This window comes from Nematolebias whitei, chromosome 11 (genome assembly GCF_014905685.2).
Source record: "Nematolebias whitei isolate Nwh7 chromosome 11, NemWhi1, whole genome shotgun sequence".
In the NCBI taxonomy this organism is placed as follows: Eukaryota; Metazoa; Chordata; class Actinopteri; order Cyprinodontiformes; family Rivulidae; genus Nematolebias; species Nematolebias whitei.
This window is the reverse complement of record NC_056508.1, coordinates 27,821,581-27,836,241: the sequence shown is the minus strand read 5'-3', so window position 1 is coordinate 27,836,241 and position 14,661 is coordinate 27,821,581. Positions and strand designations below refer to the sequence as shown.

At 40.0% G+C, this 14,661-nt stretch overlaps 1 protein-coding gene across 1 annotated transcript; it reads left to right on the top strand.

Annotated features, from left to right (window-relative positions):
- The first annotated feature begins 5,651 nt into the window (after window positions 1-5,651).
- LOC119416906 (kelch repeat and BTB domain-containing protein 12-like) lies at window positions 5,652-12,925 on the top strand. The gene is made up of 10 exons (XM_037684099.1): window positions 5,652-5,668; window positions 8,087-8,284; window positions 8,363-8,544; window positions 8,651-8,783; window positions 9,161-9,394; window positions 9,503-9,861; window positions 9,930-10,203; window positions 12,133-12,280; window positions 12,361-12,558; window positions 12,777-12,925. Exons 2-10 carry the CDS (start codon window positions 8,114-8,116, stop codon window positions 12,923-12,925), a joined length of 1,848 nt encoding a protein of 615 aa, XP_037540027.1. The 5' UTR covers window positions 5,652-5,668; window positions 8,087-8,113.
- Window positions 12,926-14,661: the final 1,736 nt, after the last annotated feature.

The following is a 14,661-nucleotide window of genomic DNA, read 5'->3' as shown; positions in this document are numbered from 1 at the left end:
TTCAGAAATTAATCTTCATCTACATTTGACTAATTTCTGGAATCAAACCAGTTCAAGATGACTGCCCAGCTAATCAAACCATGGCCAACCCAATTATAGCTAACAAATTCAATGACGTTTAACTAAAATCTGTTGTGGTAGTTGAGTCATCCTCAGCATAATTTTTTACAAGGCCTGATTAAAATGGCTTCTTTATATAACTCCTTCTCTTCTCGTCATAAAATAATTAGATTAATTTAAGACTTTAGGAAAAAGGCAGTGGGTGATATAGTCCTTCTGTACTAGGTCCTTAATTTATCTGTTTGTAATTAAGACATGAAATAAATTGTGTAAATGTCATGAAATGTAGAAGAAACATGCAATAAAATAGCTTTAACTAAGCAGAAATATTATACAGTAGTCCCTCGTTTATTGCTAGTGTTATGTTCCAGTCAGACACCCCCACAATAAGTGAAAATCCACAAAGTAGCAAAGTTATATTTATTTTAGTATTTATATATATTTTAAGGCTTGCAATGTTCTAAACTCAAGCCTACATCATTTTAACAACATACGTACAGTACTGTATATGTAGCTGCTAAATTTTACTTACCAGCTCTGCAGAACAGCAGCAACAGCTCTCGGTTCTGGTCTGACTCGGTTCTGTTTCTGCAGACATAACCTGCAGCGACAAAGCCCACAATCAGTGTTCTAAACTCTTAAACCAATTTTAACAACATCTTTATAGGTAGCTACTAAATTTGACTTACCAGCTGGTTACCAGCTCAGATTCACTGATGAGTCTGGAGGTTCAGTTCTGCTCCAGTTCTGTACCACCCTTGAGCGCCAAAGTGTTGGGGGGAGGGGACCTTCAGGTGGCCGGCACAGGACCGCCAGTCCAAGAGATGAAAAGTGTCCCGGTGGGCTCCGGAGGGAGCGCAAGAACTTCGACGGTGTGCGTCCCGCTTGGAAATCCTCGTGGGCTAGCTACCAGCTCTCAGGTTGTTTTCATATCAGATAGTCCGGTAGACTCGGTTCGGTTGAGGACCAATATTCATAACATTTTGTTTACGTTTGAGCTGGTGCATTTGCATTCACACTGCACTGTGCAGTCGAGCCAACCTGTTCCCCCACTCGCCTGTGGTGGTGCTGCACCAAGAACTACTAAAAGAAATTACACAAAAACCTCTGAAGAAGACGCTTCTTCTTCTGGAAAAAAAAAAAACGGAGCGGTGTCAAGTTTTAGCGGTTTTAGTATTTCTGTTTAGTTATTTTTCAACAATGGGCTCAGCATGAGCGGAAGATGAGGCTGAAGACCATGGAGAATGTTGTTTTTCACACAAGGTGGCTGACGGCTCCATATGAGGTAAGAGAAATGCATGTTTGTTTGCCCTGCGTTGTAGTCCATTTCCTTCTTGCGGAGCGGTGTCCGGTCTGCTTGCATTCACACTGTACTTGAACCGTGCTAGAGTTTTCTTCTACCGGACCGAGATGGGTTTTTAGGCGGGCCAGAGTTTGCCGTTTTGTTCTGTGACAGAGCTCGATGGCGCGTTCACACCTCCCCAAACAAATTGGACTTCCTAGGCAAACGGACTAGAGTTCGGGACAACACGGCTGGTGTGAACGCACCCACAGATTCACAGATGAGCCTGGAGGTCCGGTTCCCGGTGGGTTCCGTGCAGCTCGCTGCATCTGCTGGGCTCCGAAGTCACTGTATTAAGCGCCAATTTTTTTCCTATCAGCTCAGAACTTTCCCTCTAGTATTTCAGCAGAAGGCAACGGGGCTTCTGGGTTGGGCACTGTTGACTACTGGGAAATGTGGTCAATATGAGTGAGGATACAATGTAGGCTTATTGAGAGAAAAATACAAAATGTCTCTCAAAGCGCCAAAAGGCCTGTCTGAAGTTTTTGTTTAGTCATTAACATTTTACAGTACAGTATCCAGTACTGTCTCAATCATGTGAGTAATATTAAAGTTGGCAATCGTGTCATGTACAATTTTCTTTCTTGGGATCGATCCTACTTTGAAAAACCGCGAAAGTCAAACCGCGAAATAGCAAGGGGCTACTGTATTATTGTAATTTCATCAGACATTATTTCTGAAACTTTTCTTTGTACACTTAAATGCACAAATACTCTGTGTTTCTGTAGTTATGTTTTTTTTTGTTTTGTTGTTGTTGATGTTATTTAGTGACCACTGGCAAAACAGTTCCCACTGCAGGTTCCAAGTAAAGGAACATCCTCCAGATGCAGGAAGAGGGCCGCCTGCATCAGGAAGGACCCCACTCACCCAGCGCACACACTTTTTGCCACGCTCCCCTCAGGCATGAGGTTGTGGAGCATTAAGTGTAGAACTACTAGATTGAGGAACAGCTTCTACCCTGAAGCTGTTAGACTCATAAATCCCTAATGGGATAATCACTGTGAGGAAGAAAAAACAATCACTGTAATGCCATTTTAGTTGGTGATATGTGACTTATCTGTGCTGCTGATTATCCACGCTGCTGATTTCTTGCCTTTAAGCTGCTGTATTCATACCCACCTGCTCACTACATACTCATTTTTCAGGCTGCTGTTTAATATACTGTATTACTTTACATTATTAGTGTTTAGCAAATATATTAGATCCTTGTTTACTGCTTCTTTTTATACTTTATATTTTTGCTATTTTTGGGTGTAACTGGCACATTGGGTATGCAATGACATTCCACCTCATGTACCACATGTGATGCGAATGACAATAAAGAACCTTGAACCTTGAGCTCCCTCATAAGAGGGCATTTCATGTTTATGACAGGAAAATACCTAACAGCAATAGATGAGAGTAAATGAAGCATTTCTTTATATATTAACTTTTTCTCAGTCACACATGTAAATGTGTGATGGTAGAACGTGGGACCATTTTGATGAGTTGGCACAAATGAAAATTCAACTTGTCTGATCTGGCAGAACATTAGTTTCATGAACTTTGGAGTAGAAAGGCTTTTTACTGTAACACTGATGTGTCGGTCTAAAGATAGTAGCAACACAGAATTAGGAACGGGTTGCAAAGATACTGAGCACCGTCGGGGTGGAAGTCTTTAAACTCTGGGATTCTTCCACACACATCTTAGTGCTTTGATAGACTCTTTATGAAAAGGTGAACAGAGAGATCAATGCGGTAAAGGTCAGGCCTTATTTGTGTTGTGAGTTAAAGAATAATCATTGAAAAGTCAAACTCATTTTAAAATACTGTAAACAATTTCAAATTGTAGATATACAGTGAATGGAAATGCTAGAATTGCTTGTGTTGACAATGGAACAAAGCATTAGTTAGCCAAAAAGATAAACATTTTTACACAGTAAGAATAAAACATGAAAAAGTAAGAAGTATAGATTATTGTAAATTATTGTTCTATTATGTGTAAAGCATAGACTCTAGTAAATGACAACGCTGGAGCAACACACAAGATTATTATTTGTCTTCACAGTGACCAAAAATACGACCGTCAATGTTGTTCTCAAAGATTTTTTTTTTGGACTTTCTTCATCTTGTTGCACAGTTGACGCAGAGGTTCAGTCATACAGGTAACCAACAAGTCAGAGGTCACTCTGAACAAATGGTGAGGTTAATAAAAGGGTTTGTTGGAAATATATTAATTTCAGTTCAATGATGTACCGGTATGTTTATACAGCACCAATTCACAGAAATAAAGATGACTGGGTTTCAAATTATAATTCAGATTGTTTTATCTGATAAAGCGCAGGATTTTTTCTGTACAGTTTTTAAAAAATTGGGGTAAATGAGACACGAGCATCATCTTGTTCTTAACCTCCTTGAAGTCGAACCAAACTTTTGCAGAGGTGCAACCAAAGTTCAGATTTCAATCTTTCTACAGAGCATCTCTGAAGAGCCTGAATGAATCTGTCTGTACATTGATCCTTTCCATCCAGCCTGAGTGAATGTGAATATTTTTTGCCAAGAAAGATATCAGAAACCTGGAAGGCAAAGGTGTGCCAGGCTCAAAGGATGATTCACCAGAATGCTTAAGGCGCTCGTTGTTCAGGGCCGAAGGTAAAAAGAAAGCAAGCAAAGAAAATACTTTTTTCACATTATCAATTTTTTTCCTGTTGCCACCTGGAATAGGTCTGAAATCCCTCCAGCTGGCACAGTCAGCACCCTCAGACTGAAACATGGCCTTCCTGAGATAAACATTTGGCCCAAGGTCCCTCTTGTACTTAAAGCTGGCAGGTTGAGGTTTGAGCATTTACATTCTGAACATGCACCACTCATTAATTTACAATGCAGACTGCCTGCCCAGAAACTTTGTTCTTGCAGTTGTGTAACACAGCATGCTCGACTGTGCATGAAAACTGTCAGAGAACATTAAGGCTGTAATAACACCGCGTGGAAATCCACGTCACCTCCAGTAACCTGTCCGGGAAGCAGACACCCCTCCCACCACATTTACTCACTTGATATCTCACACGATGCACACGCTGTCCGCTCTCTGTGTCTGCTGTTTTACAGTTTTTATCACTTCTACATAAAAGAAGCATTAAGATCAGAAAATATCTGTGTAAAGCTTCAAAACTTGTAGCAGGATCCCGACATATTTAGAAAGTGTCGACAATGCAGCTTTTCTTTCCAAAAACGTTCACTTACTGTAGCTGCTATCTTTTATTTTTGTGATATTCTGTAAATGTATAAACATGTGTGTGTTTGGGGGGTGGGATGAATTCTGAAATTGTGTATCAGTCGTGCTCATACCAGTGCTGACATGTCAGTTGTTTTCTGTTCTGTTCACTATGTGGAAGAAGTTTAACGTCAGGCGATCTCACAAATCCTAGACAAAGGATTAAGTCAGGATTTTCTGTTTAACTTGACTTGACCTAGCCTCGGTTCTGCTTCCTCATAGCAGAGGAACATTAAGCTGAAGATTTGTTCAGTGCATTAGGCCTGCCTCTGAATAAACCAGGATAAGTTCGTCCTGGACTGTTTGCCCACAGGCAGAAGTAACTCTGATCAAAAAATGTTTTTGTACAGTTACATAAAGCAATAATCCATGCTTTAATCCAGTCTAATCCAGTATGCTTTTTGTTTATTATCAGGTTCTGGTAGCTCCTGTTCAGCCTGGCTTGCTGTTTGTAAAACAAATTAATTAAAGTTGCTCTATAAATGCTTGATCTTCAGTTTTCTTTACGGATTTGACATGACTACATTTTGTTGTATTTCAGTGATTTTAAACTTGTGCACCTAATCTCTGTGTAGTCTTTTAATAGGAACGTCTGCAGTTTGTGCATATAGATACGTAAACTACTGATTAGAACGTTGTCCATTCATTTGATGTTTTCAGACCTTTCAACAAATCAGTAGTTGCTTGCAGTTTACAGATTTAAAAACAAACTCCCAGGTGAAATGATGTGGTCCACTGTTTGTGGGCAGGACGAGCAGCTCAGCCGCCTCTAAACTTGGACCAGACCTCAGTGCCATCAGCTCTTGCTGGTCTATTTTAAACTCATTTGGTTCTGTGTCCAACCTGGCCACAAATAGAACAGAACACAGGACAACACTCAGAAATAACACTGCTTGACACATAAAAACAAAATAAAACACGCAAAAAAAAAAAAAAATATATATATATAAATATTGTAATGCAGTTCTAGAAAACTATAGCTCTTGGTCTGGGAAATCTTTTGGACACAACTGGTATGAAAACTACTCTTGCTTGTGCATGTTCAAATCATGCTTGCATACTTTTACTCATACTGAACTGCTCACGCATGCTTCTGAAGTGGCTTGTTTATGTGTTGCTCACTCACTGACAGTCCCTTAGGGAAGTAACTAGTTTAAGAGAATATGAATTCAAAGAAAAAAAACAATTACAAATTGAGAAAAGGCATTAATCGCCCTCCCAACCTATCAGTACACAACCTGAAACCCTCTGTTAATTGTGTTGGGCAGAACAAATACTACTAATAATGCTCTTTTGTACAGCCCTTAGGTAATATCTCGAGCAGTAAAAGTAACTATGGACCCAGTAGATTTGACCTACAGTATGGTATGTCTGGAGTTTTGGTAACACTTTACATACACAAAATTTGATTAACTACAATGGAATGCCTCAGGAACGAATCAGAAACAAATCAGGAGCTAATGGGTAGTTAACCAGTACTTACTGGGGAACACACAGCCAAGACTTAGGGGACTGTTGGTTTGTTACCACAGAAACAGAGGAGAAATTCTCCATTTGGGTTCTGAATAAACCCTCCACCAGTGAGATCACAGCTAGTAATTGTCAAAAACCTGTTTCCTAGTGATTACTGGTTTAATTTGATTCTTACCACTAATCAGTGGTAAGAACTGATTTCATAATCTTGTACTGCTGTCATCTTAACTATGGTGGAGCTGTGACATCACTGATGCAGGGTTTATTCAGAACTCACAAACCAGTAAGGCTGAGCTATGTGTTCCTCAGTAAGTACTGGTTAACTACCCATTAGCTCCTGATTCATTCCTCTTTGGTTTCCTTGGTAACTACCCATTTGTTCTTGATTAGTTCCTCTTCATTTACAAGGTAACTAACCAGTAGTGCCCTAATACGGCTTGGCTGTGTGTTCCCCAGTAAGTACTGGTAATTAATAACCCATTAGCTCCTCATTCTTTCCTGAGGTGTTCCCTAGTAGTTAATCAAATTTTGTGTACCTTATTGTAAAGTGTTACCGGAGTTTTAGACATCAGTCAAGTGTAGTTTATACATTTATACAGACATACATCAGGTCAGTAATATAACAAAAACTAAGGCAATCTGCACAGTCAAACAAGAACATACACAAAACATCATTTAGTGATTTGTTGGCTAAATTGTAAAAAACAGGAGGTGGAATCAAATATATATGAGACTCAAGATTACTGACTACAATATCTCAGAAAGTTCTTAACCATCCAGAGAGGTCACAAATCTGTTGTAGGCCGCACAGGGACCAGAAAACCATTCACCCTTTTAAAACAGTCAATTAGCTTAATATGCATGACAAAATCTGAGTACTCGAAGAAAACACAGTATTTTTTGGTGGAACATGCAAAAAATGCTGCAGCCTGATTTTTTTAACTGGTACTGAAAAAAGAGAGTACATAACTCCAGTTCTGACCTCCCTTCACTGGCTCCCGGTCCACTTTCAAATTCATTTTTAAATCCTTCTGTATGTTTTTAAATCTCTGAACAGTTCTGGCCCCTCCTGTCTTGCTGATTTGCTGCAGCCATATGTCCCACAGCTCTCTCTGAGGTCAGCAAACCAGATGCTTTTGGTTCCAGGAACCCGTCTTGAGCTCAGAGGTGACAGGGCCTTCTCTGTTGCAGGTCCAAAACTGTGGACTGACTTACCACTGCATGTCAGGCAGGCTCCCTCTCTCACTGTATTTAAGTCAAGTTTAAAAACTCACTTTTATTTCCTGGCTATTGATACAGTGTGAGTTGATTGTAACTTGTCAGTATTATATTATGTTAATCATTTTGTTCTTACACCTCTGTGTGCTCTGTGTAATTTTGCTGTGTCCTTTGCTTGTTTTTGCTGTACAGCACTTTGGTTGGCCTTGTTGCTGTTTTTAAGTGCTTTATAAATGAAGTGGTATATGCAAACTCCTTACAGCCAGGAGTTAAACCTGCAACCTTCTTGCTGTGAGATAACAGTGCTGACCAAACTACTACACAGAGCAGCCCTATCATTTTGTATTTGCTTCCAGTTTGTAATCCAAATTCAACTCATCAACTCAAGTAAACTAATGTTTGAAACAAGAATACAAAATTAAAGTTACAAATGTTAAACCTGGAAATAAAATGCTTCCTAGATTTGATGCCAGCAATATGTTTCAAAACAATTTGTGCAATAAACTGGTAGAATTAAGTTGTGCTTAAATGACAATATGAGAGGATTGAATTATGCCTGATTTAGCAATACCTGTTTTATTGTCCTCTTGTCACAAGTCTTTTTCAATAAATAGATGTCACTACATTTACACATAAATGAGTCGAAAAGAAATTACTGAAATAAATATCTTGAGTTTCTCTTTTTTTTTTAAATAATTTGTTTGGTTCAACACTAAGATCTCCCTCTACACTGACTGAAGTGGTGCAGGTTTCTACATCAAGAATCCATGGAGACGGAGGTCCGGTTCTCTGCTCAGGGAGACCATGGGTCACTTTTGCTAAAGCAGCTGGAGAGGATGAGAGCAGCAGAGGAGCTCACAGATGTGGTGCTACTGGCTGAGGGGATTCCCTTCCCATGCCACAAGGTTGTGCTGTCTGCATTCAGCCCTTACTTCCAGGTAAAATAACCATGCAGATCATGCACTGAACTGCTACAAGGCAAACATGATGTTTCTAGGATAACTTTTGGTGTGCAGGCCATGTTTACATGCGGTCTGAAGGAAACCCGAGGAACAGAGGTGCCTCTCAGAGACACTCCTGCTCGCAGTCTGCAGCTGCTTCTGGACTACATGTACTGTGCTGAACTCCACCTTTCAAACAGCAACATCCAGGAAGTTGCTGCTGCCGCCTTCTTGCTCCACGTGGATGGAGCCTTCAGGTGAGTAGTGTGGGCGATGACTGTTTGTCCCAACAACCAAGAATTAATACCAATAAGAAGTAGTTACGTGTTTTGGCTGCTGACATTGCCATGTTGCTGAATGAAGGTTGTGTCAGAGTCACATGGAAGCCCACATGGACACTTCAAACTGTATTGGTTTGTACCACTGGGCCAGAGATCTCGGGGCCATGGATCTGGCTGACTGCGCTCTGAGATACATCTGTCAACACTTTACACAGGTGGGGCTTTCAGAGCAAAATTATCTATATAGTCATAAAAAAGTTTCCTGATTACCATACCATATCATATCATATCATATCATATCACTTTACTTATAAAGCACTTAAAACAGCAACAAGGCCAACCAAAGTGCTGTACAACAAAAACAAAGCAGGCAAAGGATTTAGCAAAAATACATAGATCACACAGAGGTAAAGTTAAGAACTAAATGCATGTTTCACAAATGTTATGAGTTATTGCTTTTTTTAAACTGTCTGTGGTGTTAATTACAACCTATTTACTCACAAGTCTTGGCTTTATTTCTGTATTCATTCCTGCTCTTAACTCTATTTCATGCTTTTCTTTAATGCTGCCTTCAACTTCCTGCTCTCTGAAGGTTTGTCAGGAAGAGGAAATGCTAGAGCTTGATGCTCAAAACCTTGGTGACATTCTGAGTTCAGATGACCTGAACATATCGCAGGAGGAGGTTGTGCTTAAGTTGGTGCTGCACTGGGTGGAAAGGCGCAGGAATGACCCACAGAGCGAAGCCCAGGCTGTGGAGTTACTGAGGCGTGTGCGGCTGGAGCTTGTAGATCCTGGATTTCTACGAAAAGCTAGGAGAAAGAACCCGGTGAGATGGGAAGGGGAGAGCAGGACCAAGCTGGCATCATTTCTCATATAGAAATGTCATGAAAAGAAGATTATTAGGCTTATTACTGCCTAATAAATGAACCCCTAGGTGCTGCTGCGGGATTCTGAGTGTTTTGGGATGATTGAAGCTGCTCTCCAAACCTCAGCTCTCTGTGAGACATCAGCCCCACCTCGCCCGGCTCTGCGATATGGCATGGAGACGACTGACCTTCTGCTCTGTCTGGGTGGAGTGAACACAGAGGGTATTCCTGCTCGACGTGGAGGACATGCTGACCTAAGTTTTTGCTATGCCCCGCGTGGTGGAAAGCTCTACTTCATTCCCTCTCCACTGAGAGACTGTGGAGGGAAGGGGCAGATCACAGCGGGAGCTGTGACCCGAGACAATGACGTATTAGTGGCTGTGGAGGCAGAAGATCAACAAAGGAGAAAGAGACTTGATATTTACAGGTTTGTGTCTGCCCTCAGTGAGGTAACTTCTAAAATGCTCATTATCTAATTACCTGTTTATATTGCAGGTATGGTAACACAGAGGAGAAGATCTGGGTGGAGGTGTGCTCTGCCCCCTACAGGGATATGTATGCTTTAGGGTTAGTAGGGGATGCCCTGTACTTGATAGGTGGTCAGATGAAGGTGCGCAATCACTACGTGATCAGCGACAGCGTGGAGAGATGGTCACTCAAGAGAGGAGGCAGCTGGCTCAGCTTCGCTCCTTTACCTCTTCCTTTAGCATGCCACTGCGCCGTGAGTCTGCAGGGGCATCTCTACGTGCTGGGGGGCTGGACTCCACAGGTACAGGAAGCATGTCTCAGGAGGAAATGTGCAGTAGATGGGTGTAGTGTTGACTCTCACTGTTAAAGTCATAGCAGCTGTCAAAATGTCACAGTGTGACCATGGGCTCAGGGTGGCTCAGTTGGTAGAGCTGTTGGCTCTCAGCAAGAACGTTGCCGGATCAAATTCCAGCCGGGGCCATTTCTGGATGGAGTTTGCATGTTCTCTCTGTGCGCACATGCTTTTTTCCCGGGTACTATTGTTTCTGCCCACTGAACAAAAACATGCATGTTAGGCTGATGGGTAACTCTAAATTGTCCGTCTCGTTTGTCTCAATGGGCTTGGGCCCTGTCCAGGTTACACCCCAGCTCTTGCACAGTGATGGATGGATGGATGGATGCTTCTGACAATTTCTACATCACTGATTATTTGGAGTTTAATGTGACTCACATTCTTCAGGGTTTTAGTAAAAATTGAACTAGAAAACAGCAACATCTTTGTTTACAACTAAATTTGGAGATCAGCTTAAAAAACAACTCCCCTGTTAGTTTGGAATATTTCAGCACATCTCATTTGCAGATTACCTTTGCACCAACTTTTGCTTTAATGCTCTCCACCGCTCAGTTTCCTTGCACAAACTCCTTCTCTTGGCTCTCATCCTCACAGCTTTTAGTCGCCATTTCTTTTCAGAGCAGGAGTGAAGAACCTTACCTTTTAGCTTTTCACCTGGTGTCTCTGAGTCCATTGTTCTACCTCGGACTCTGACATCCGGGGAATATTTTACCGACTCAGTATCCATAATGATTGGGACTACCAGAAGTGTACATGTTAGTTTTCTAATCTAAACAAACTGTTGATCAGTGTTAACAACAAAACATGACTTTGCTGATTTAACTTGTATTACAAACCATGTGGTCGACATTTGCATATAAAGTGATTATTTTTATTATAGACAATACAGATTTACAAAAGAATTAAATTAACAATACTGAAAAATCACATATTTTGACAGCTATTATGGATTTAAACTTAAAATTTTAGGCAGATATGTTGTGTATATTTCAAAGAATGTGTTGGGAATGACTCTCAGATTCTACCACGCCAAATATTAGCTCCTGGTCTGTAAAACTGGCTGAGACAGTCACATTTGTGTTTGCTAAGGTCACTCTTCTGTGGCAGCTATCCTGAGTGAGGTTAACTCTAAAAAGATAAAATGTACTTCCAATGCTTACTTTCTGAGAGCTTTGTTAAAACTTGTTCATGATAAGTTTTAGTTATACTAAAAACAAATGAACACACAAATACAGACAGAAGAGTAATAAAGGCAAACGCACACACACACACACACACACACACAAGTAGAGAAATCAAGACTAACAGGAGACCAATGATATGGTCAAGGATGAGAAGAGAGTGCGCCTTCAATAAAGCCAATATAGTGTCAGAACATCATCAAACTGTTTCTGCTTCTCTGTGGTTTGATAACTTTGTGTGGAGAAAAAGCCATTTTGTATGTATTTCACAACATTTAGAAAAAAATTAAATATGAGAATGTTTGGCTTAACATTTCATGTATTTGTTTAAATTTGAAGCCATGCAGGCATGAAAAAACATCACAACCCATTTGCATGAAATCTATCAACAGTTCACAGATTTTTGATTTAAAACTGAAGTGGCATTTCATTTTCTTGGATTGAAATTACTTAGTCTGCACTGGAAAATGACTTCTTTTTTTGTTGTTGTTGTTTTACTGGTTGTAGAAAAAAAAAAGATCAAATAACGCTCATAGAGCTTTATTTTCTTTTTTTTAAATCTACCCCTAAATCTTTCCTCAGGTAGAGTTAAACCCTTCTCAACATCTGAGCAAAGTTTAGTGATGTTATTTCCAAATTATTCCTCCGTCCATCTAGTTGTCTTTTCTTTTAATGGTTATTTCCTGGTGATCCTCAGGATCAGCCGCACGATGAGCCTGACAAGTTGAGTAACCGCATGTTTCAGTTTGACCCCGGCAAAGACAGATGGACCGAGTGTGCCAGGATGAAGTACTCCAGATACAGATGTGCCACAGCTGTCCTCAATGGAGAAATCTACATACTCGGTCAGCCTGCAAGAAAACAGCATAATTTATCATAGTAGGTGTAGTGCATGAGGATAGAAAACCTTTGCGTGTGTTTTCAGGTGGTATAGGATGTGATGGAGAGGACAGTGGACAGTCACGTCGCTCTCTGAGCTCTGTGGAGATCTACAACCCAGATGCCAACAGCTGGAGGGCAGGACCGACTCTTCCTACATCCCTGCTCTCCCTTCATACAAACACCTCCAATGCAGGAGTGGTGGCGGGAACACTTTACCTCTGTGGATACTACAAAGGAGCGGGTCAGTGTCACTTCTAATAGCAGCTTCTTTTTTTTTTCCAGATATCTTAACTCCTTTGCTACAGCCTCATGTTGATGGAGTCCACATACCCAAACAGTTTCTGCAGAAACATGGAGCAATGCTTTTCATTTGCATTAAAGCAGGGATTAAAGCTAATCACCCTTTGGAAACTAGAAGTTGGTCAGTCAATACTGACACGCCTTTTCTCATGGCTGCAGGTCGACATGAAATCGTTACAAAGGAGATTTTGGGACTGAACCCTACAGACAATGTGTGGACGGTGGTGGAGCGACGAGCAGCCATGCACGACAGCTATGACGTCTGTCTGGTTGCAAATCTTAACCCTCGAGACCTCCTGACACCATAACATCCTTAAGGGCTCTGAGAAAGTATTTTAGGACCTCGTGTTGTTCGCATCTGTAATCTTTAAATCTTAAATTCTTAAATTTATGTCAGATGTGAAACAGAAACCGTGGTTTTGATTGAAGTTGTATGTGTTGTCTGCTTTAACTTAGTTCTTTGGTTTATTTATACAAATTTCATTTTATGTACATTTTAAAAATGGCACTTGCAAAATGCTCCATCTCCTCTTTTCATTTACGTTGTGTAGATTTAATCAGTTTAGAAAATGTTCTGTACAGAGGAACATGGGAGATGGAAGATGTTGATGACATTTATTGTCAACAATAAGCACCGTTCAAAATAAAATGTGCTGCTTCAAATCATAAGTGAATATACAAACAGATTGCAAGCAAATATAAAGAAAACTAGATAATATTTTCTGTAAAAATACAGCGTGAATGTTGAGTCCTGAACGGCTACTGAAATGTGCTGAAGAAGCTGAAACTCAGATAGAATCTGAACACTAGCTAAAAGAAAGAAGGAGCAAAACATTAGCTAAAAGCTAAAAGAAAGATCATAGTCATATACCCATATCTTGAATGAGTCTTGATTAAGATGAATGTTTTAATATATATCAATGGCTAAAATAGCACAAAGTATGCTTGTAAAATTATTGTAAAAAGTACCTGCAGATTGTTCATGTGAATGCTCTGACAGTATACACACACACACACACACACACACACACACACATATATATATTTCAGACCATTTTTCTACACTTTTTGCTTCACAGAAGAAAGTTTAGTCATAAACTATTTCACAATCACAGAAAAGAAAAAATGAAAATATAAATTTCTGACTTTTGGATGTGACAGAAAGTGTCTAACATTTCTGAGTATCTTGTGAGACTTTAATGATGACAACGATAGCATAGGAGTATCTGAACGAATCAGATCTGGTGGCCTTCAGCACAGATACAGAAGCAGGTGTGTTTGTGGGAGTGATGAAGCAGACGTGGGAAACTCCTCTCACATTCCCAGAAACGATTCTTCCATCTTCAGCTGCTCTGGACTCAAATCCAACAATCATGAAAGCAAGTGGGCTGTGGGTCCTGGCTGTGCGTGAGTAAACCAAAACTTTTTTATTTAATTCCTGAACCTGCATGTGTTATGGTTGGTGTCTCTGTTTGTTTGTAAAGTGAATCATTTGATTGAAAACTTGTAAAACTCGTGCTCAGGGTTGTTTTCAGTTAAGACGTGATCACATCATGTTACTGTCTGCTGCAGACGGTAGAAATCTAGTTAATAGGCCTAATTAACGGCTCCTAATTACAAGGAACTTAACATAATACCTTAACACAACATAATGCCAATAACCACTTCTTAATGTTTCTTTTTAAACTGGACTTGGATTTTAGAGAAAGTTTGTTAAAATAAATTAATTGGTCATGCAATATACCAGGCTGCTGTTTAATATACAGTCTTTTTTTACACTATTAGTGTTTAGCATATTGTTTAGCATGTATCTTAGTGTATATCTTAGAGCCTATATACTGGGGTTTTTTTTTTTTTTACTTTAATTTTTTTATATTTTTGAGTGTAACTGGGACCTTGAGTACACAATTTCATTCCACCTCATGTACCACATGTGAATGACAATAAAGTACGTTGAACCTTGATATTTTCAACATCAACATATTATGTCCTTTTAATTAACTATTTAATAAAATAATTTACTACCAAAACATTTTCAACTATT